This window comes from Podarcis erhardii (genome assembly GCF_964252035.2).
Source record: "Podarcis erhardii genome assembly, chromosome: 8".
NCBI classification, from domain to species: Eukaryota; Metazoa; Chordata; class Lepidosauria; order Squamata; family Lacertidae; genus Podarcis; species Podarcis erhardii.
This window is the reverse complement of record NC_138499.1, coordinates 23,983,165-24,004,814: the sequence shown is the minus strand read 5'-3', so window position 1 is coordinate 24,004,814 and position 21,650 is coordinate 23,983,165. Positions and strand designations below refer to the sequence as shown.

At 43.2% G+C, this 21,650-nt stretch overlaps 2 protein-coding genes across 2 annotated transcripts in view; one reads left to right on the top strand and one right to left on the bottom strand.

The window, feature by feature from the left end:
* POLR2K (RNA polymerase II, I and III subunit K) overlaps positions 1–21,650 on the top strand; it is a 245,521-nt gene that overhangs the window by 154,977 nt on the left and 68,894 nt on the right. The window lies entirely within an intron of this gene.
* RGS22 (regulator of G protein signaling 22) overlaps positions 1–21,650 on the bottom strand; it is a 75,340-nt gene that overhangs the window by 4,570 nt on the left and 49,120 nt on the right. The window contains exons 19-25 of the mRNA XM_081873990.1: positions 21,071–21,233; positions 17,336–17,485; positions 15,277–15,345; positions 9,613–9,774; positions 6,541–6,720; positions 3,455–3,595; positions 1,626–1,736 (exon numbers count right to left, since the gene is read on the bottom strand). Of these exons, the coding sequence (XP_081730116.1) occupies positions 1,626–1,736; positions 3,455–3,595; positions 6,541–6,720; positions 9,613–9,774; positions 15,277–15,345; positions 17,336–17,485; positions 21,071–21,233 (976 nt within the window). The remainder of the gene's footprint in view (positions 1–1,625; positions 1,737–3,454; positions 3,596–6,540; positions 6,721–9,612; positions 9,775–15,276; positions 15,346–17,335; positions 17,486–21,070; positions 21,234–21,650) is intronic.

The following is a 21,650-nucleotide window of genomic DNA, read 5'->3' as shown; positions in this document are numbered from 1 at the left end:
TGTATTGGACCTCTCCTGATTTATTTTGCACAATGGGTTAAGTAGGAAAACCACAGCAGGCTGCACTTTGGAGATGCAGTCAGATGGAACACTGACATGGAGTTGTCCCATATGGTGTTGTATGTTCTCCGAATTCCCACTTTGGAGATAAGGAGCTGAAACTCAAGCAAGAGATGGTCCCATATAGATGTATCTCACGTGCCTATTGAACCTACAATTCCACCAGGCAGTTCTTTTGAGCAATCCCCAGTGAAATACATGAGAACCAGCCTCGTTCATTTCAGTGGCGGTCACCTACGAGAAGTCCTATGAGGGCTTGTATATATTTACTCAGATCTAAATCCCTCTAAGAGGTGAAAATACAATCCTTCCTTCTGCAGCTACCGTGAATGTGACTAGGAAGAAAACATAAGAGATGGGTCTCTAGACAGGGTGCCCGAGTAAATATGTTGGAAAGGCAAATTCCCTATATACCCTGGGCCCAAACCTGTAATTTTTCATTAAAATATGTCGAACTGGATTTGACATTGAACTATCATTCCCACTTCAGTCCCATATTATGTAAACTGCTTAAAAATTTTTGATTAAGTGGTATATAAATCTTGTTAAATAAATAACAATAATAACGGAGAAATCAGAAGTCATTTCTACAGCTCTGACTTCTCCGATTGTTAATAGATTAAATATAGTAAGAAGTACCATATAAATGATCATAATACCTTGCTATGGCATATTAATGGCTACTGGAGGATCAGTCCCTTTGCTTATCAGCTGAAAATATTTCAGTATGTGTGGAATATGCTAAGCCACATTTTGGGCCTTCTTAGGGATCTGAAAAAAGTATTCATGTCCCTTACACAGGTCTAGCGATCCTGTGTTTGCTGTCTTATTTTCAAAGGACTATTTGTGTCTCCTCCTTCATCAAGCATAAGGACCATATGCAATAGAACAAAGTGCATGTTTTGGTATTACTGTCATAACACTCAAGGGGTACAGCTTGCACTGGGTGTCCCTCCCTTTGGTTTTGCCTGTGGGGAAGTTCTGGATTTTTGTGTGTGTGTGTTTGTGTTTTCAATTAAGAAGGTGAAAACATTTGGGGTTTATCCATCTGTTTGCACACGCACCCCTTCAAAACAGTAAAATGCCCCTCCTTCTTTTTGCAATGCCCAGCATTTAAAAACATTTAGGGTATCACTGTTAGTGTAAACAGAGCTACAACTAAAGATGTGTCCTTGCCCCAAAGAGCTTACAATCTATATTTTGACAAAGTGGAAGACAAAGGTGGAAGGTGGGAAGGAAGGACAGAAACTACCGAGTAGCAAGGGGGAGAAAGAATATTAGCAAGTGCAGTTACGTGTGGGCAAGCTTCATTTCAGTTCCATGTACTGTACGAATGAAATCAGTTGGATCAGAAACTGCTTGCAACCCACTCTAAACAATGTCACTGATCTGTAATGGACTGTGATAAATGCAATTAGAAATTGAAGAACTAATAGGCTTGTCCGCCTCTTTAGCCTTTCTACAAAATCAAGCAACCAATTCAGATATGGGGCCAGTAACAGCAGCAGCTTCAACCTCCCGTTGACACATAAAGGAACAACTTTACATAGTTTATCACCAATCACCTGTTTGCCATATTCAGTAAAGCTTGGCGTAGATGAAAGCTCACTTTTACTCATTTTACTCTCAAGAACAGAACCCATCTTAACAGACATGGGAGTTCTCTTCCCAGATACCTAGCAATAAAAAGAAAACTTGATTAATCTCAGTTTAAGGTGAGTTAAAGCACTGTACTTTATATGCTTCATGAGATTTCTAAAGCTTTGCTCTACACCCTTTTATACTTTATATTTTTTTCAAATTCCCAAAAGCCAGTTAGAGCAACCTCTCAGTAATACCACCTGACTGGACAGCTAGAGGAGTTGCAGAAGTGTCTTTGGCTGCTACCCTTCAGTGAGGTATCTCTTTCCTTACGAATCAAATGAGACCCGTTTTATGCAACTCTTGAGACACCACCAACAGAAGAATCAAGAGCTTGGAAAGGAACTTCAAATTAACATTCACATGATGTGAACACAGATCAGACACAACACACAAATGTTGATTAATTTATATTTCGGGTGAGGGTTTTATCTTTCCTCCTTCTCAGGTGCTCAGCCTCCACCTTCTATGGGGAGAGATTGGGCTCAGAGACAGCACACTGCCACTGTCTGAACCTATTTCCCACCCCTTCTGCAATCACTTGAGGGTGTTCAGCCTCCTTTTCCCCCTCAGCAACCTTTGGGGGAGCATTTGCTGGTCCTTGTGCCTCAGCCCAGTATACCTGAAGGAGCGTCTCCACCCCCATCGTTCTGCCCAGACACTGAGGTCCAGCGCCGAGGGCCTTCTGGCAGTTCCCTCATTGTGGGAAGCAAAGTTACAGGGAACCAGGCAGAGGGCCTTCTCGGTAGTGGTGCCCGCCCTGTGGAACACCCTCCCATCAGATGTCAAAGAGATAAACAACTACCTGACATTTAGAAGACATCTAATGGCCCTGTTCAGGGAAGTTTTTAATGTGTGACATTTCAATGTATTTTTAATATTTGTTGGAAGCTGCCCAGAGTGGGCGGGGTACAAATAATAAATTATTAATTGATTCTGATTCTGATTCTGATTCTGATTCTGATTCTGATTCTGATTCTGATTCTGATTCTGATTCTGATTCTGATTCTGATTCTGATTATTATTATTTTGTAGGCTGAAGGAAGCTACCAAAATTAACCCCCTAACCTAATCCTGGTTCCTGGTCAGAACTAGCATCTGCATGTTGCCTCCTGCTGCACAGGGGTATTCCAAGGGTATATGCACCACCCATGGCTGCAGCTTGAATAATCTCTACTGCTGGTAGACTTCCTATTCTAATCTGCCTTTCCAACCAGTATGGGTAAGGTATTTATCTGCTATTGCTAAAGACTCTGCCTGGATACCTCCCCTTCCGCTGGGACTCCCAGCATTCCAGATGTGGCAGAGCTACTTTGCTACTACATGTATATTTAGATGAGTGGGCCCATGTTCATATGGAAGCAACTCTCTGAAATGATGGAACACCTTTTCTCTGGAGATGCTTGAAAGCCCAGGGTTTTCTGGCATCGCTAAAAGCTGCTTTCATTTAGACTAAGCTTTAGCTTGCAATGTTACATTTCAGCAACATTTCAGTGTATGCTTTATATTAAAATATTGTACCTGCTTCAAGTTCCAAGGAGGGCTGAAAACAAACGTAATGAATGAATTAGATTAGCATTTATGGGAGGGGGAGGGAGAGAAACAGAGCGGAAGAAACACCATTTTTTAAAAATCTGGACAGTGATGTCTTTCCATTGACTTCAGCAGAACTTGAGTCAGATCCATATCAAAATTGTTTTTACTGTCCCGCCTGTCTAAACTTGATGTTCTTTTGTTTCTTAGCTTTTCTCACCATGCCATCTGTTTCTCTTGTTTTTCTCAGCTTCTTTTCTCTTCGCTTCTCCAGAAGAGGCAAAATCTTCTCATCAGCCAAATTGCTTCGGAACTCACAAAAATGTGGCCAAAATTTAAACAGAAGAGCAAAAATAGTCATCTGGAGCAGGAAAAAGAAGAGAGGACTTTTATTTGTTTTAACAGCATATAGAAGAAGTACACAGAAGGTGGATCAAAATCTACTAGAAGATCTCCAACTGATCTGAAGCAGATTGACCGGGGTTCTGACTTCCAACTGTACAATAACAGCAAATGCAAAACAGCTTTCCCCACCTAAGTTGGGCTGCTGAAATGGAGAAAGCTAAGAAGGGTCTCTTCCTGATGAACTGTGTTAAATGATGTTTCATCAAGCATTATCCCACCTTTGCAGTCTGTTTTCCCATCAATTTCTTTCTCACAAAAAATTCAATTTGGGAGTGGATTTCTTGAGCAAAATCTCCAAATCATCTCTAAACCTGAATTTGCTAGTACGTAATAAGAATCCCACCTAAAAATAGGAACAGCCTGGAAGTGTGAAAGGACTTGGAGTTCAGATCAGCTCCAGTTCCTAGCCTTACAATGTGCTCAGAGACACCCTGTACCTAAATTCTAGCTGTCTCTCTTTTACGCTTGGCTCTGGTTAGTGGATCTTGGGAGTTCTAGTAAAAACCAAAGTAGCTCCAACAAGCCTGGTGTCTGCTCAACCCTCGTATAGAGAGAAACTGATGGTGCTCCAGACAACTGGGATATTTGCCATAAAAACAAAGCACATCTCTCTTTCCTAACGCCCAGCACAAACCACCCCTCCCTCCATATTGTTGCCCAGTATTTTGCTTCAGACCTGCACATACTTCTTATCAGTATGTGTTTATTGCTGATGAGAAACCTACCTAAAACCACAATTAATAAGCATTTCATTAAAAGAATGTCCTAAATAATTGCTTGCATTAATAAAAGCACAGAATGTCAGGTTTTGGTTTTTAAAAAAATGGTTTTGTGTGTGTGTGTGGGGGGGGAGAGAGAGAGAGAGAGAGAGAGAGAGAGAGAGAGAGAGAGAATAAATCACAATGGTTGCTTTTAACCCAACTATTTTCCAGAATATTCTATTTGCAAAGGGAAAGGAGCTTTTTAAAAAACAACAACACATTGCTCTTTAAGAGAAAGGGATTTCATCACTGAATAAGTTCTGAAAGAACAGAGCTGACAGGAAATGTTTCAAGCGATATAATCTTTTTGCAATGTATGTTTTAAACTAGGTAGAAAAAACCCACACAAATCTGAATGCAAAGACCAATACTGTATTCAAAGGCTGGTCTCAATTAAAGCATTAACGCATGAACCTATGTTGCGTGGATAGTACCATTATATAGGTTAGCCAATAGGCGGCACTGGACTTAGTTATATCAGGGTGAAGTTGGAAGTCACTGTCCATCTAGCTCCCTGACAGGTGTGCCCTTTAAGCTTCTATGACAAATGAGAGTTCCCAGGATTCTTTGGGAGAAGCTATGTCATTGTTAGCATTGTAAGCAGCCATTGTTATGAAGTTTTGTGGCCTACTCCAACTGCTCTCTCCAAGGCCTCTTTCCAGAACGCAGGGAAAATCTCTTCACATGCAGATTGCATCTGATGATGTTAATGGCATATGATCCACTAGAATATTGTTGGTTCTCACAATAAACACATTGAGTCTCATTTTAGAGAGGGAGATCTGAGGCAAAGCGCTAGGGAACACATTGTGCCTGGTGCTGTCCATGAATTCTTGGCTGAGGTAACATCTGAATCCAGGTCTGGACTCAAGGCCACCCACTATCCATATCAGCCTGGTGAAAGTATCCACCATCTCTGGGTTCAGCTGCATTTTCCATTCATACATTGGAGCCCTTTATCTACCCCACAATCTGTTCCGACTCTTGCGATCAGGGATGTTTTATGGATTCATATTAATATTTGTTTAAAAGGTGAGGGATGTTGGTATGGAAGAACTGTTGGTGGTATTTTGTGGAAGTGAAGAATTAGCTAAATGGCCTTTCAAAACAGAAGCATAAAAGGTAGTAACTGCTGGTGGTCAACAGTACTAGTTTGTACAGATGACCCTATTTGGTCAGCACAGCAGAGTAGGCATACTTTTTTTATTTAAAAAAAAAAGTGGGGAGGAGGGAGAAGAGCCTACAACCGCGTCCAATAACATCACTCATCTAAAGAAAAAGGGCAGTGCATCTGTTCAAGTTAAGCTGCCCTTGTGCATTGCTGACATTTGCAAAATCCCTAGCACAGATCCAAAAATCCTTAGGCGTCTGCACTCACACAGTGGGATACACTGTTTTTTCATATTGGCAGCAGCTTTTATGAACTACATTGGAGAGAGAGAGACAGAGAGAGTCCCCTGACTTTCTGGAGTAGTTTTACAAGGATCACAAGAAGCTGCAATGGAATGGAGGCTTCAGCAGTTCTAGAACATGGGCAGAGTTTTCTGTGCATGGCTAGAAGGTCAGTCTATGAGTGACTACTTCAATCTGAATCTTTCATATTTGTTACTTAATACAGTCATACCTCGGGTTGAAGTAGCTTCAAGTTAAGTATATTCGGGTTGCGCTCTGCGGCAACCCGGAAGTAATGGAGCGTGTTACTTCCGGGTTTCGCCACTCGCGCAGACGCTCAAAATGATGTCACGCGCATGCACGGAAGCGGTGAAATGCAACCCGTGCATGCGCAGACACAGTCGCGTGTTACGTTTACTTCAGGATGCGAACGGGGCTCCAGAAAGGATCCCATTCGTATCCAGAGGTACCAGTGTACACTAAATTCTGATCCTGCCCATGAGTAAAGGTATTGCCTATGGCTCCTTAAATCCAGTTTCATACACTAAAAATCTGATGAGACTTAGAGGTAGGTTCTGGTTTTCTGGGCTGAGATTTGTGCTGGTAAATAACTGTGGTGGAAACAACTTTTCATCCACCACAGTTATTTACCAGCACAAATCTCAGCCCAGAAAACCAGAACCTACCTCTAAGTCTCTATCTCAACACCTCCTAACTAAACCCAGGGGTTTCATCCTTCTTATCATACCTGTGCCTCTCTAAACACGTAAGGGCCTAGCTCTTTCCTGTGCTCCATGATCTTCTGGGCCTGCTCCTCAGGTATGTCAATCTGAAGAGCTGGTGGAATGGCAGAATTTATGAAGCAGTTGATGATGGTGGTGATCTTATTCTGGATGATAGCACTATCACAGTGGGAATGGCACAAGTCCTGGTAGGGAGAAGTACAATAGGCAGGGTAAAGACTCTCTGTAATGTAAATATTATTTCAGGTAAAGACTCTCAGAGCAACAAACAAAAATGAAAAATAACACAATACAATAAATACATTAACACAAAATAAAACAGCAGCAGCAGCAACAACAAAAAGAGAAACAGATTAAAGCAATATAGAAGCCAAATTCTTAAAAAGCTGGGGCAAATAAGGCTCTACTTGGTGTTAAAAATACACTGGACTCAGTGTCAGATAAGCTGCCTTGGGAAGAGTATTCCATCATTGGCACAACACAACTGGAAGACAATCTCCCTGGTCACTGCTGCCTCATTTCAGCATGCAGAGGGACCTGAAGAAGGGTCTCAAAGAAATATTTCAATAACGGGGCAGGTTGGAGGGGAGTGAGGTGGTATTCCTTAAGGTAACCTAAGGAGGATCTTATTCCTTACCCTTTTATTACTGCTCCTGTAATAGTTGTAAAAGGGATTTCTATTCTCTGAAGACCTTTTTAAGGCTTGTTCAAATACATAGCTTAGCCATACCATGTCCCTTATGCATTGTTCCAGACATCCACTTAATTACCAAAATGGCAAAGTAAGTTAGCTTGTAGGCAGGTTAATAGCCACAGCCACATGAATTTTCTACCACCTCAGTTCCATGATTATCCAGCTGTTTGGATACACATCCGCCCTGGTCCAGTGCCTCTACAGCACATGCAGGGGGTCGTCACTATACAGATCAACCTACGTACAACTTTCAGGTCAATGTTGGAAAAATACTCTATCTATTCAGTTCCACTGCATGTACAGAGCATTTCCCAACATTGAGAGAGATGTGGCAATCCTATACTATCCTATACTAAAGCACCTGGCTTCCCCCAAAGAACTGTGAGAACTGTAATTTGCCCATCACAGAGTGAGAATTCCCAGCACCCTTTGCACACTACTTTTTAGGGGAAGCCATGCACATTAAATGTATCATGTAGTTGTATTAAACACTAACCACACCCAAGAGTGAGGTCTATAGCAACTGGATAGCTCAGTTGGTTAGAGTGTGGTACTGACAACGCCAAGGTTGCAGGATCGATTCCTGTAAGAGACAGCTGCATATTCCTACATTTACGGGGGGCTTGGTGGATGCCCCAAGGGTTGAGGAAACACACACACAGACACACACCTACACACACACACACACACACACACGTATATATATAAAATACAAAGCAGGGAAAACTCAAAATAGTCCAACAGTGACTGACTCTTTTCTGTTTTTGAGCATGCTCAAAATGATGAGCATCTGATGGGTGGTGAAACAGGATGGGGGCATAGAATGGTGTATCATGGAAAGAGGCCTGCCAGGCTGGCTGGAACTCTGAACAGAAGCACTTCACACACTGCAATATTCTGTTGCAGGTCCCACTTGCCTACTTGAATTCTCAGACAAACCTTCTGTATATATACGTCTGGCTACCAGAAAGATGGATTCTAAAAACAGAACAATTTTTCAAGTCTTATAGTTGCATGATGAGCCTCCAAATGGATTTCAAACATGCCTTATCTCTTTGACTGTGTTCAAAGTATACCTTTACAGCACACTGGAAGCACATACCCATTTCCCTCAAATCATTCCAGGCTCTACAGTTTAACCCTCACAATTCCAAAGCTGCCCTTAACAAACTATTGTGTGGGCACAGACTTATGTTGAATATTTGTGGTCATCCAGACAAGGGCTCCTTGTTCCCTACAACTGGAGGGATGTGTCTCATTAAGAACCACGCGGCTGTCATCACAGAAGAATTCAACATCTTTGACACAGTCGCCTGAGTCTTATACGAACAATGTGAGGAGTTTTTTGTGTACAAAATGTGAAAATGAGCTTCAAGCCCTCTGGTCTTCCAGCCACATACTTACTGCCTCAACTCTGCTGGAGGAATGATATTTTGTGGGGAGAAAAGGAGGAAGTCTTCACAATGGGTTGCATCCATAGTCTCAGCAGAAATAAAGCAATGGCCCATCAGCAACCCATAAGCTGAATTGGGCATTCTGAAATCCAGCCAGTCTACCAGCTCAACGGACTGTGTCACCAACCTACTGTTGGTGTCCCTGCCTCCCACACTACCAGTCCTGATGAGCACTAGTCACCACTAGACCCCTGTACCGTGTCAAATTCTTCCATCTATTTGGCTACTAAATAATAATAATAATAATAATAACAATAACTATTATTATTATTATTATCATTATTATCATTATCATTATCATCTGTTAGTACTTTTTTTTTAAAAAAAAAAGACTCAAGGCAACTTAAAAAACAATAAAATGAGTGACAAGTTATCCATATACAGTGGTACCTCGGGTTAAGTATTTAATTCGTTCCGGAGGTCCGTACTTAACCTGAAACTGTTCTTAACCTGAAGCATCACTTTAGCTAATGGGGCCTCCTGCTGCTGCCACGCCGCCAGAGCACGATTTCTGTTCTGATCCTGAAGCAAAGTTCTTAACCTGAAGCACTATTTCTGGGTTAGCGGAGTCTGTAACCTGAAGCGTATGTAACCTGAAGCGTATGTAACCCGAGGTACCACTGTAATGTAAAAAAACCAAAAACCCAGCCCTACAAAAACAACACAAAACATTAGCTAAAGCCACACTAGCCTGTCTCATACTGAATCTGGCAAGCTCAGAGTGATAAAGTGTGTTCTGATATCCAGCTCCAAATCAGAGGATCCGTAACTATCATCCACATGGTGTGGGGAGCCTCTTACTCCAACAAGCCTCAAGGAATCAAGTGGTCAGCCCCAGCTTTCCCTTATCCCAAAGAAATACCATTGCAGACACAAAAGCAACAGTTTATGAGAAACTGAGTTGTTTCCATTTCTTGATAGCCCTGTACCTTATATTTCTGCACTTCCTGCCAGAAGATCACTCCATTCTCCAGTAAATCTCCTTTCAGAGACACATAGCGTTGAAACTGATAGGCTGTGATTGGATTCAACAGGGCTTTGCGGAAAGTAATTATTTCCCGAGATGAAGAAACCCACTTACTGTCCAAATGCTGTCAAAAGGAAAGGGAGAAAGCACGGTGAGTAAACTCTGTTTTGAAAAGCAATACTACAAGCATTAGTTAGGATAAACTGCCTGATACTTATCTTTGCAATGACCCCCAACTTTCAGTAGTTTATTACAGGGACACAATAAGAACTTGGCAGCCATTTTCTCCCTCCTATTCTTTTGTTTGATTTGGGCAACATTTCTTTGGAAGGGACAAAAGGGAAAAGGAAATGACTAACAGTGATTTAGAACATATGACTCCATAGTGTAAGTATGGAAACAGCCATCATTGCTGATTATGGCAAGAAACTCTTTTTTACTTTTTCTTTTGCAGGCGGGGTGGAAGGGGTTATGAAGAGAAGGGGAAGAAGATCAGTTTGAGATCTTGTGGAAACAAACAAGAGCAGGCAAACCACACAGCCTACACATCTAAAACTCCCCTTGACAGCAACCTCACTAATAAAAGCCGCTTTGAAATCCACTGCCACAAGCACAACGGAAGCTGAAGATTTGTTGTTTCTGGAACTCAGTTTCACCAACAGTAAAACGCGATTTAATGTCATCAAGACATTTGGAGGATCTTCACACTGAGAAAATAGGAACGTGTAAAGCAGGTGCAAACAAGGAGAAAGCTCAGAAATAAAACTTGAAAGAAATGGAGAGAATCTATGGGGATTAAACAAAAGACAAAAATGACTGCAGAATCAAAAAGGTTTCCCTTCCCCCAGTCCAACAAATCACCTTTAGGTTACTCATCACCAGCAGCAGTAGTTTGCAGTGCAAATCTTACAGCAAGGTGTAAACCACTTAGGGGTTTGTTTACAATTAAGCGGTATATGAATTCTGTTAAACAAATAAATAAATTACGTTTGAATGTGGAGCTCTCACAAATACAGCATAAGCACTCACAATTCCTCTTGCCCTCCTCCATCAGCAATTATAAGACAGGAAGTTACTACTGGGAATAGAAGACTCTGTTCCCTGTTTCCAGGCTATTCTTTACCTCCCATATGAAGACTTGACTTGAGCCAAGATCTCTGCCCACCTTGTAAAGAAACTTCCTACCTTTCTGAAACAGCCCAGACAGCTGGGAAATGAAGTAAGCAGAGATAACGGAGTAGTTGCAAGGAGAGGGGGCTTCACATGGTTCACTTGCCTCAATCCCCTTTAGAATTCTCTCACACACGCACTTTCCTTTATTTCTCAGGCTCAAGGTGTGAATCCCAATGCTTATGCAGTCAAAACAGCAGCACCCATGTAGAAGATAAAGGTATCAGAAGGTTTGGGGGAACACCAGATTTTGCAGAAGTATCTTTTTTAAAAGATCATTAGGGGGGAAACCCTGAAAAGGGGAATCTGAAAAGCAGCCCAGTGAGAAATGAGCATGATCAGTGGTCTCAGAATGCTGCCCAACTGTTTCACAGCAGGAGGGATGCAAAAAGAGGAGAAGGGAGCAGAAGGATTGGAACAATTACCAGGAGCACTCCACACTGCAAATGCTTTAGCAGGCACTATTGTTCCTCAGCGTTATACGACACACTAGAATTCTATCATTATGCTACAGGAGATATCTATCACACTTCCTTTGGGCACTCTTGGAGCAATGTGCAAACTTACACATCTCACCCATTAGCATGTGTGAGGTATGCCTGCCCCCAGGGGTACCATACCTCCTCCGAGGGGACAGGACATGAATAGGTTTCCCTGTTGCAGGGGTGCCATCTTGGATAAAATATTGTGGTGGCCCAGGTAAGCCCCACCCTGCGTAATCAATCACATGACACAGTACACACACCCCATTTGAAAAGGAATGCCCGTCAACTTTGTTGGGACCCAGCTCCCTCAAATATTTTCGGGGGGGAAAGCTTTTTACCAAGGATGGGGGAGCTGTGGTCCTCCTGATGTTTCTGGAGCATCATCCCTAACCATTGACCATCAAGCTGGGGCTGACAGCTGTTGAAGTCCAACAACATCCAGAGCTCCAGGAGACACCAAGCTTTGCATCCTTGAATTTGCCTGGTGCTTTTTGGACCCTGCAAAACCTAGCTCTTGGCTCTTGCTATGACGTACTTCCCAGTCCTGCCTCTGCCTGTATTCCCTGGTTTTCCTACACCTGACCCTGCCAAGATATACCTCTCTGTTTCTGATCTAGCAAATTGCATTCATATCTCAGCTGGCTCCTGGCACTGGCAATATGGAGCCCAGACAAAAAAGAAAAAGTCCCCCACCCCTTGCATAATGTATACAACATGTGTTATACAGAGCTTGCTGCTCTTTGACAAAGAAAGGAAAAATAGAACAGAAAGGCAAAAAGCCCTCCTGAGATGACATGTTACAGTGCTTTAAGATGTTTAACAATTGATATGATCTTTGCATTAGAATGCAGTTCTAAATGAAACAGATACTGTGAGATATGATTAATCCTGCCCACTTTGCTACATGCTTCAGATTCTTTTTTGGTGACTGCATTTAATCGCGCTCAATAATAAATTATCTTCCAGATGCTGGAGTGAACAGCTTGTCCCAATGAGTCTAGTGAATGCAAAGCACTGAAAATGTGCATTAAGGTTACCACATTAATCCCTGAACTTACAGTCATGGCAAACAATTACATTTCACGGAAGTCCAAAAAATAATGATGTTATGGCAGCAGTGGAGTTGTCCGGAATCCCGTTGTCTTCTTGCACATGCAACAGTTTCCTCATGTACCGCAGCTTTGCTGGCATGAAATGATGGTCCAGATCCAAACCCCAGTCTGCCAACTGCCCGCATCTGCCTCAGAAGGCAATGGAATGAAGCAAAGAACTAAATATGCCTTTGCAAGAGTCTGGGACTCTTGCTCAAGAGGGAACACTGTGGCTTGCACAGAAAGGGATGTGTCTTGCTCCCCAGGAATTAAAAACGTGTGCCTATCTCCTCAGGAAGCATTTATGTGCCCACTTACGCCATGAGCAGTTTCCTGTGCTAGATAATACAATGAATGCATCTGCAAGTCGCTTCCACATTTATTATAAATCAGCTTCTAAACAACTGTCTCAAGTCAAGAAGATAAATAAAAACAGTTAAAAACAGCGAATACATTGAAAGCAAAACTGAAAACATGCAAAGTAAATATTCGTGATAAAGACCCATTTATCCAGCTGGGAAAACCAGTTGGAACAAAAATGTATTTGATTGTTCCTGGAAAGTGCAGTTAGCAGGCACCTGTCACATGTCAACATGGATGCTATTCCACAGAACAGCGGCAGAACAGCGGCAAGAGAAACTTGCAGGGAAAACTCTCCCACCACTAAAAAAATGCATACATGTAAATCTTGTAGTGGACTCAGTTGTCTGGCTGCTGCTCCCTCTGTAGCCAAAGTACCATCCATGCAGAAGAGGAAGGTTGTCACCAGGCTCAGAGGAACCCTAAGGCTTGCAGAGTACAAAAAAGAACTTGGTCACAGAGGGAGGGACTCCTAAGGGCAGGGCACCTGAAAATAGCCTAGTGAGCATGCTCAGTAGCCACAGAATGCTGGCCGACTGCTAGAGGAGCCAGAAATAAGCAAATAGAAAACTGCAAGAGTGGGTGTGCTGGAATGGAGTTTCCTGGAAGAGAGCACGACTATCTGGCTAGAAACCTGAATAGGAGCAATCTGCTATCCTGCTGCAGGTACCACTTGACTTATTTATATATTTGTAGCCATGTTTGCAGCTCATGGCAAAACATGCGTATGGTACCCAAGCAGTCTCCCATCCAGGCATAATCAGACCAAGACTTCCTTAGCTTCAGCAGCAGTTACTGTAGCTTATGCTTTCAGATCATGTCCCCTGGGCTCACTTAAGTTGGCATGTTACATCGTTCTTAAGCTACCATTTCAGATGCAGGAGCGATGTAAGAGAGTACTGCTATGCCACGGGAATGATTGACCGGAAGACTGGCATCCAAACCATGACATTTTGTGGAGCTCCATTATCAAACTGTACTGCATTATCAAACACAAGGCTCGCGTGGCAGGGGCTGGCAAACTAGGCAGTGAAGGGCAAACAAGGAACTTCGGCGAAGAGCTTTGCAGCCATTCAGGAACTAGCCTTGGAACTGCATGCTGACCAGACAGGAGCCACCTTCAAGGTATGCTAATGGGTGAAGCAGAGCTTCTACATGGTGACTGCACAAGCAGAGGTAGGTGGCAATTCTGGTTCAAGTTGATGGTGGGGGGAAGTGATCTTGTCTATTTAATTTATTTGCCTCCCGTGGGTTCCAAGCAATACACTGCAGCTCAGGTTGTTTTGAGATTTAAGTGCTTGTAGATATCAGCAGCGTGGGAAAACAGGGTTACGGCATAAGGAAAACGTTTAAGGACAAGATGACTAATTTAGAAGGCAACAATTACTTTGAAGAATGACACCACTATGGCTTCCCCATGATCTGAAGGCCATAAGAGTTTAAGATGGAATAACCACAGACTGATAAATTAGACAATGCTGGATTCTGGGAATTATTCATCACTCAGTACGGTGCTGAAAGTAATAATTCCTCTTCACCTCCCTTTTTCCTTCTCACAGCCCCTCCCCTTTCCATGTTGCCTGCACTGCCTTTTGTTCCAGATACTCTCCCACTGAATGCCTGCTATACTGTCTTGTTTTCTGGATGTATACTGGTAAACAAAAGCATGTATCCAGGTCAGGGATGGGGGAGAAATTCAGTTTGGTTAGGATTTTAATGTGAACCTAACCAATTCCCACTCCCCCCCCCCCAAAAAAAATCAACACTATTCTTACTATCCTTCAAAATTCTTACTCCTCCAAATTTTGTGAGGTCTTTCTCCAACCAAATTATGTGAACAAAAACACAGTTATTAGGGGAAAGTGTCTGTGCAAATGCATATACAGAGGATGCTCGGGTTGCGAAGGCACGTTCGCAACCCGCAGCGCCGTGTCTGCGCACGAGCAGGTCGCAATTAGGCGCTTCTGCGCATGCGCACAGTGCAATTTAGTGTTTCTGCACATGCGCGAGCGCTGAAACCCAGAAGTAACCCCTTCCAGGTTTGGCGTGCTGCGCAACCCGAACACGCGCAACCTGAAGCGTCTGTAACCCGAGGTATGTCTGTATTAGCGAAAATGACATGAAATGTATTTTATTGGGCAGAATTGTTTTCAATGATGTCTATATTAGGAAAAATTCTCACTAAAATTTGCTCTCACTATAACTTTTTTTAAAAATTGCAAACTGACTTGCAAATGTGGACATGGAAATGTTAATCTAGTGACATCTGGAGGGTTGCAAGTTAGCCAGCCCTGGTTCACAGCATCATGAGAGGAATGATGATTGCATGTGCCCATCACCAAGTCTTTGTGCCCAAATGTGCAAGGATTTACATTGAAAGTACTGAGCATTCTTACTAAGAAGTAAATCCCACAGAGTTCAATGGGTTTTACTCACTAGAAAGTGTCCTTAGTACTGCAGCCTTAGAGGTATGTAAACCCAGAATACAATCAAGGACAAGAGGTAACAAACATAGCTTGCCTTCCATGCTTCCGCTCTCTTCTCAAGTCTTTGAATTAAGATATCTTCTGCTGCATCTTGGAAGTGTGGCTGCAAGGAGGGAGTAGGAAGCAACACAGTAGTTACTGAGGTGCACCTTCATACTTTATTTGAGTGCTCATTATAACAATGTACACTGGTGGACAATGAATTCCGGGGGCAAGGAGAGGATTGGTAAAAATTAAGATTGATTGTTCTGTCCCTAGGAAAGCAGGCGACAAGTTTCCATTGAAGTTAGGAAAATGTAACATTGCATGCGCAGATTGCTTGTGTTTGTCATCTGAAAAAGAACCTTTTCTAACCTGAGGACAACACTGCCTTGTAGCTAACCTCATGTGAATTGTTACAGATAGGTAGCCGTGTTGGTCTGCCATGGTCAAAACAAAATAAAAAAAATCCTTCCAGTAGCATCTTAAAGACCAACTGAGTTAGTTCTAGGTATGAGCTTTCGTGTGCATGCACACTTCTTCAGATACACTGAAACAGAAGTCACCGGACCTTTCTATATAGTGAGAAGGTGGGGAGGGGTATTACTCAGAAGGGTGGTGGGAATGGGTGATTGGCAGATAGCTGCGATGAGCCTGTTGACGACTCTTAACGACTGCAATAGGTCTAACAGCAGTAATAGGTCCTGTTAGACCTATTGCAGTCGTTAAGAGTCGTCAACAGGCTCATCGCAGCTATCTGCCAATCACCCATTCCCACCACCCTTCTGAGTAATACCCCTCCCCACCTTCTCACTATATAGAAAGGTCCGGTGACTTCTGTTTCAGTGTATCTGAAGAAGTGTGCATGCACACGAAAGCTCATACCTAGAACTAACTCAGTTGGTCTTTAAGGTGCTACTGGAAGGATTTTTTTTATTTTGTTTTGCTCATGTGAATTGTGGGCAGAGCCAAAAAGGTGTGTATAGCCAAAGTCTACAGGGCCGGCTCACAATCTCTCACAGATGCATATGAACACACTTTGCAGATATACAACACACATACGCACTCTCCCACATAAGCTGTCTTGTAATGGCAGGAGGTTGTGTGGGAGTCATCCTTAAAATATGACAGGTATGTGGGAAAACCACAAGGATTTGTTTCCTGAAATAATCTGAATCTGGTCGCTTTCAGAGAGAGAATACTGAACTGAACAGACCACTGCTGAAAAAGTACAGCTGCCCATATATCTGCCGATGCTCTCGCCAAAAGTGATTATCTTTCCCGGTCAAAAACCCCCAAATATATAAAAGAAATCCTGGAAAACAAAAACAAAACCAGGTTTCGCTCGTTCCTTTCTCTGGCAAGTGTGTGAACAGCCAGCAGCACTACCATAAAAATCAGTGAAGTGAAGACTATGCAAACTCACTAGTTTTTTCTCTCTGATGTGGCACCGGGCTCCAAAGCTCATCCCACCCAGTAGACTCATTGTGCAATGTAGCAAATAATAATTCTTTCACAGTCTGTCAAAGGCCTGGCTGATAGCCAGTCACTGACATTGCCTTCCTTAACAATTGTGCAGGAGGAGAAGGGATCAGAACCATTCTTAAAATAATAGACAGCCCCAGATGGGAGGATGAGGAGGGAGCAGTGTGAGAAACAGACAGGGCGGGCTGTTGGGAAGCTGGCTCATTTTCTTCGGGTTCATGTTCCTCTGTGATACTCAGCAACTTCCAGCTTCCAATGTGTGGCTGGATTGCATTTGTGTGCTCTAGAGAGGGAGGAACCATGTATAGAGGCTGGAATTCTACAGCAAAATTCAAGATCTGTGCAGACGCAGAGCACTCCCCAATACACACTTCAAAAGTTGCCAGATGTGGAGCCAGACTTCAACATGTCTTTGGTTGCTAATGGGAATACCTGCTAGATGGGGTGCATGAGAAGCAAAACTGCATACAAAGCTATGAGTCTTATTTGGCTTTCTTCACATATTCTCCTGTTTGCAACCGATTCCGAGCTAATTGGCCATTCTGCTGTGTGTCTGCCTCACCCACAAGTAAACGACAGGCCACCACAAAGAAATAATAACGAGGCAACGCAGGCGGGTGAAGCCTTACCTTAACCCTTGTCTGTGGTTCGCTTGTATAAAATAGTGGCAGCCACTGCTTCTCTAGTCTCCTCTGAACGCACTTTTGAACCTCCAGCAGGATCACAGGAACGACTTGTTCGTGAAGTAAATACCCCCAGCCTCCACCTGATTTCATTATCTAAGGAAAACGCGGGTATATCAGCAAAAATATATTGCCCTATACCTTCAAAGCACATTCAAAGCACATTTCCCCTCTCAAAGCAGTGGTGTATTTATTGTGTCTGACACCTCTGGGCAGAAAGATTTGCTGCCCTTGAGGAGAGAGAGCTGCACACAAAACTGTCTCTGATGTTGAGGTGGCAGCCTTCCCAACAGCCACTTCAGGGAAGGCACGCAGCTGGTATCTATCAAAGGGGGCTGTGGTGGGGAGGCTCTTCTGAGGAAAGGGCCTCAATTGAGGCGCACTACCCTTCGAGTGTCACTGCAACACCCTTGGCATGGCCTCCAGCCACAGTGGCCCAGAAAACACCATCTCGCTAGTGTCTCTTGAAGGGAGCAGGGGGAGGTTCTCTGAGGAGAGCTGGCAGAGCTCTGATGCTGCTGCAGCTGTTGGGGACACAGCAAGGAGTTGAAATAGGTGCCCGCATCCTGGTGCCTCTTCTCTCCTCCCAGCCGTGATGCAACACCTCCTCAAATTCGCAAATGCCCCAGTTTGCCCACCACAAGGGCGCTGTAATTTGTGTCTCTGTGAGGGCTAAACTACAATGCCCAGAATGCTTTGAGGGAGAGAATGTGCTTTGAATGTGCTTTAAAGGTGCTGTATAGTGTGTACACAGCCATAGTCCAAAAACAACTAGAAAAGCATGAATAATTTCTATGAAAAATGAAGCCTGGCTACTGTGCAAAGTACAATCTAGAAATTCTCTTTCCTATCAAATAATTGTTTATGCAGACATAGCCAAACTCAGTGACACCAGGATGGTGGTACAGTGGAACAGGGTCACCAATATGACACCCCTGGGTGTCTGTGTGCTCACTAGTCCTCCCATGGCAGCTGTGAAATTATCTTAGGAAATATCTCCTCAAAAATCCAAAATGCACAAGGGACTGTATGCTCGCCCTGCTCATTCCCTGATTTTCAGCCTATTTCTGTTCATTCTGGATCATTCTGTACTGGATTTTTAAAAAGTTAAAAACACCCAAGAGCCGCATATAAATTGTGTGCACCTTTCGTATGCAGCCAGATTGGTGGGGTATAAATAATAAATTATTATAATAATTATTATTATTATTCCCCTAATTTTATTTATTTAGTTCCATTTTTAAACCACCCATCACTGGTGAAGATCCCAGGGTGATTTAGAAAACACAGCAAAGTCATTCAACTAAAAACAACAGAAAACCTTAATCTTTACTTTGAAACAATATTCAAACAGACACATCAGCAGAAGGCATTATCAGTGTATCTGCCCTAAAACACATTTCTCTCTTAAAAGCTTGAATGAAGAGATTTATATGCTTTTCAATGCATTCGTTCCCTCAAATGTATGATTTTATACGTATTTTCCATGCAAAGCAAGGGATTTTAGTGCAGTTGGGGTTTTTTTTATTTTAACAGTGATTAGATTGCAAAATTCGGACGCACACACAACTGGATTAATTGCTATGTCCCAATACACATATAAATCCAGGTGAATTACATTGGTGAATTATGCTGGGTTTGAAATGCAGACGGAACAAATTTCACCCCTAGTGGAAGAATACTTTTGTATATATCTTGTCACCTTCAATGATTTTATACCAGGGATTTTATATATAACAGAAGCCACACAGAGTAAGTCCTCAGTTCTTTATGTTTCATACTTTATGGGTTTGAACTTCTCTCTCTTTTTTTATGTTGATTGTAGGTCTTGGCTCATTAGGCAGTGGGAAAATTCTTGGCTGTTTTCACATAATATCTTGGCTAGTTTTGCTTCAATTCCCTTCGTCTCAAGGCTAATCTTAGAGTTCCCTGACTCCAAGACACACCATAAAGTCTAATCTCTTTCTGCACTGTGGTAAAGCCATTGAGGGATTATTTCAAGATATCTATTTCTTACCAATGCAGAAGTCTTCTGCATTTCTTACCCCTCTCCCCACTGCCACCACCGAAATGCGTGCGCACAAACAGTGGCAGCTGATGATACGAACCACGCTATAAATTAAACCTGAGAAAGAAGCACATCCTTGGGAATGTAAATACCAGCAGTCCACCAGATGGAGGTCAGTTTTATGTCATGGAGTTCCAGGAGTTTCCAGTCATTGGGGACACAGCCAAACTCTCCACACACACACCAAGCATGGAATGTTGCTTTAGCTGCAGAATAACAGGTCACTGCAGCACAGTTTGAATGCTGTAACTAGTACGGATGGGGGAGAATCACATTTAAAGCTGAACCTACCTACATTCACACACTCCAAAACAATACAGGAACCAAAGCACAGCAATCCTTTGAAATTCACACTTCTCCAAATTTTGCAGCAAGCTGGGCAAGGGGCAGGTGGCACAAGCCATTAGTGAGTGTGCCATGTGCCAGCTCCTCCTCCAACCTGGGGAATTGCTGTTTTTCCTATCAGCCAGGCCTCGGGGTCTGCAGCTGCTGAACGCCAGGTTGGCTCTGAGTAAGACTTCCTTCATCCATGATATGATTGTGGGTGAGAGGGCTTATCTGGTCTGCATCACCGAGACCTGGGTGGGTGAACAAGGTGGAGTTGGTCTCACCCACCTTATGCCCACCTGGGTACTTTGTGCAGCATCAGGGCAGACTTGTGAGACAGGGAGGAGAAGTTGCTGTGGTCTATAGAAATTCTTTCTCTCTCTACAGGCTCTGTCCAGTTTATGGGGGGAGGGGAATCTAGTGCATGTGTTCCTGGCGTTGGGCAATCGGGACAGTTCAGTGATTCTGCCGGTTTTCCCACCTGCCTCGCTGCCCAGTAGTCTCGCTGCCTGAGCTGACAGAGCTGGTCTTAGAGACAAGGACTGGTTTCTGGTGACTTCAACATCCACACCGGAGTCACTGGCTGTGAAGGCTGCCATGGCTGCCATAACAACCATGGGGCTGCCTCACACTGTTTTCTCAGCTGTATAGGAAGAGAGTGATCTGAAAATGGGGGACGTTGACCTCAGTCCTTTGTCATGGTCAGATCACTTCCTGTTGAGATTGAGGCTTTCAGCACCTTTTCCTCTCTGCAGAGGCAGGGGACCTATCACGATGGTCCGCCCTAGGAGGCTGGTGGATCCAGTGGGCTTCTAGATGGCTCTAGGGGATTTTCTGGCTGATTTGACTGACGGTCCTGTCGAAGCCCTGGCCAAACTCTGTAACATGCAAATGGCTCAGGCTGTTGACACCACCATCCAGAGCTTGGGAGTACATTTTCTGCAATATGCCAATGACGCACAGCTCTACTTCTCTTTTACATCTGCAGGTGTTTCCTGCTTGGCAGGGGGTTGGACTCAATGGCCCTTGTGGTCTCTTCCAACTCTATGATTCTATGATTCTAGGTAAAGCAGTGGATATGCTGGACCAATGTCATGCCTTAGTAATGGACAGGATGAGAGCCAGTAAACTAAAGCTCAGTCCAGATAAGACTGAGGCACTGTTAGTGGGCAGTTCCCTGGATGGGTGAGAGATGGCCTGCTCTAGAGAAAGTAAACGCTAATGCAATGTGAGAACTGATCTGTCCAACACTGTCAAATTTTAAGCTCTTAATAGCAACTGCTTACCTGCTCTTGCTCCATCTTTGTAGCTGGACTGTCAGGCCCAAAGAAGTATTTCCTATTCAAATATTTATTCTTAATGTCCTTAGATTTTGCTTCTCTCTGTTCTTTATTTCTGTGAAGCATCCTACGGAACTGTTCAATGTCCAGCCAGCACGTGAGGTCGATGCTGAAAATAAGGTAGAAGAGTACTTATTTCCATCTCATTACAATTTCCATTGACCAGTTAACAAATTAGGTCCTTAACAATCAAATATCCATTATCATATGAAGGCTACAATCTTCAACAGAGAAACCAGGAGGAATTGCTCCTGAGTAAACACACAAAGGATTACACCAGGGAGTCACTGTACACCACAAGTAGTTTACCAGCCAGACAAAATTATTTTCCCACACCTTCACAGCAGTCATGAAGAAAGTCTGGCAACAGCATGGTAAGAGCAACAAAGAATCTTCTAGCGCCTTGATGTTTAACAACTCAGACACTATCTTCATTACACATTTAAGGAGTATAATACCACAGTAAACAGTTGTGGCTTCCCCCAAAGAATTCTGGGAAGTTTGTTAAAAGAGCTGGGGGGTTTTT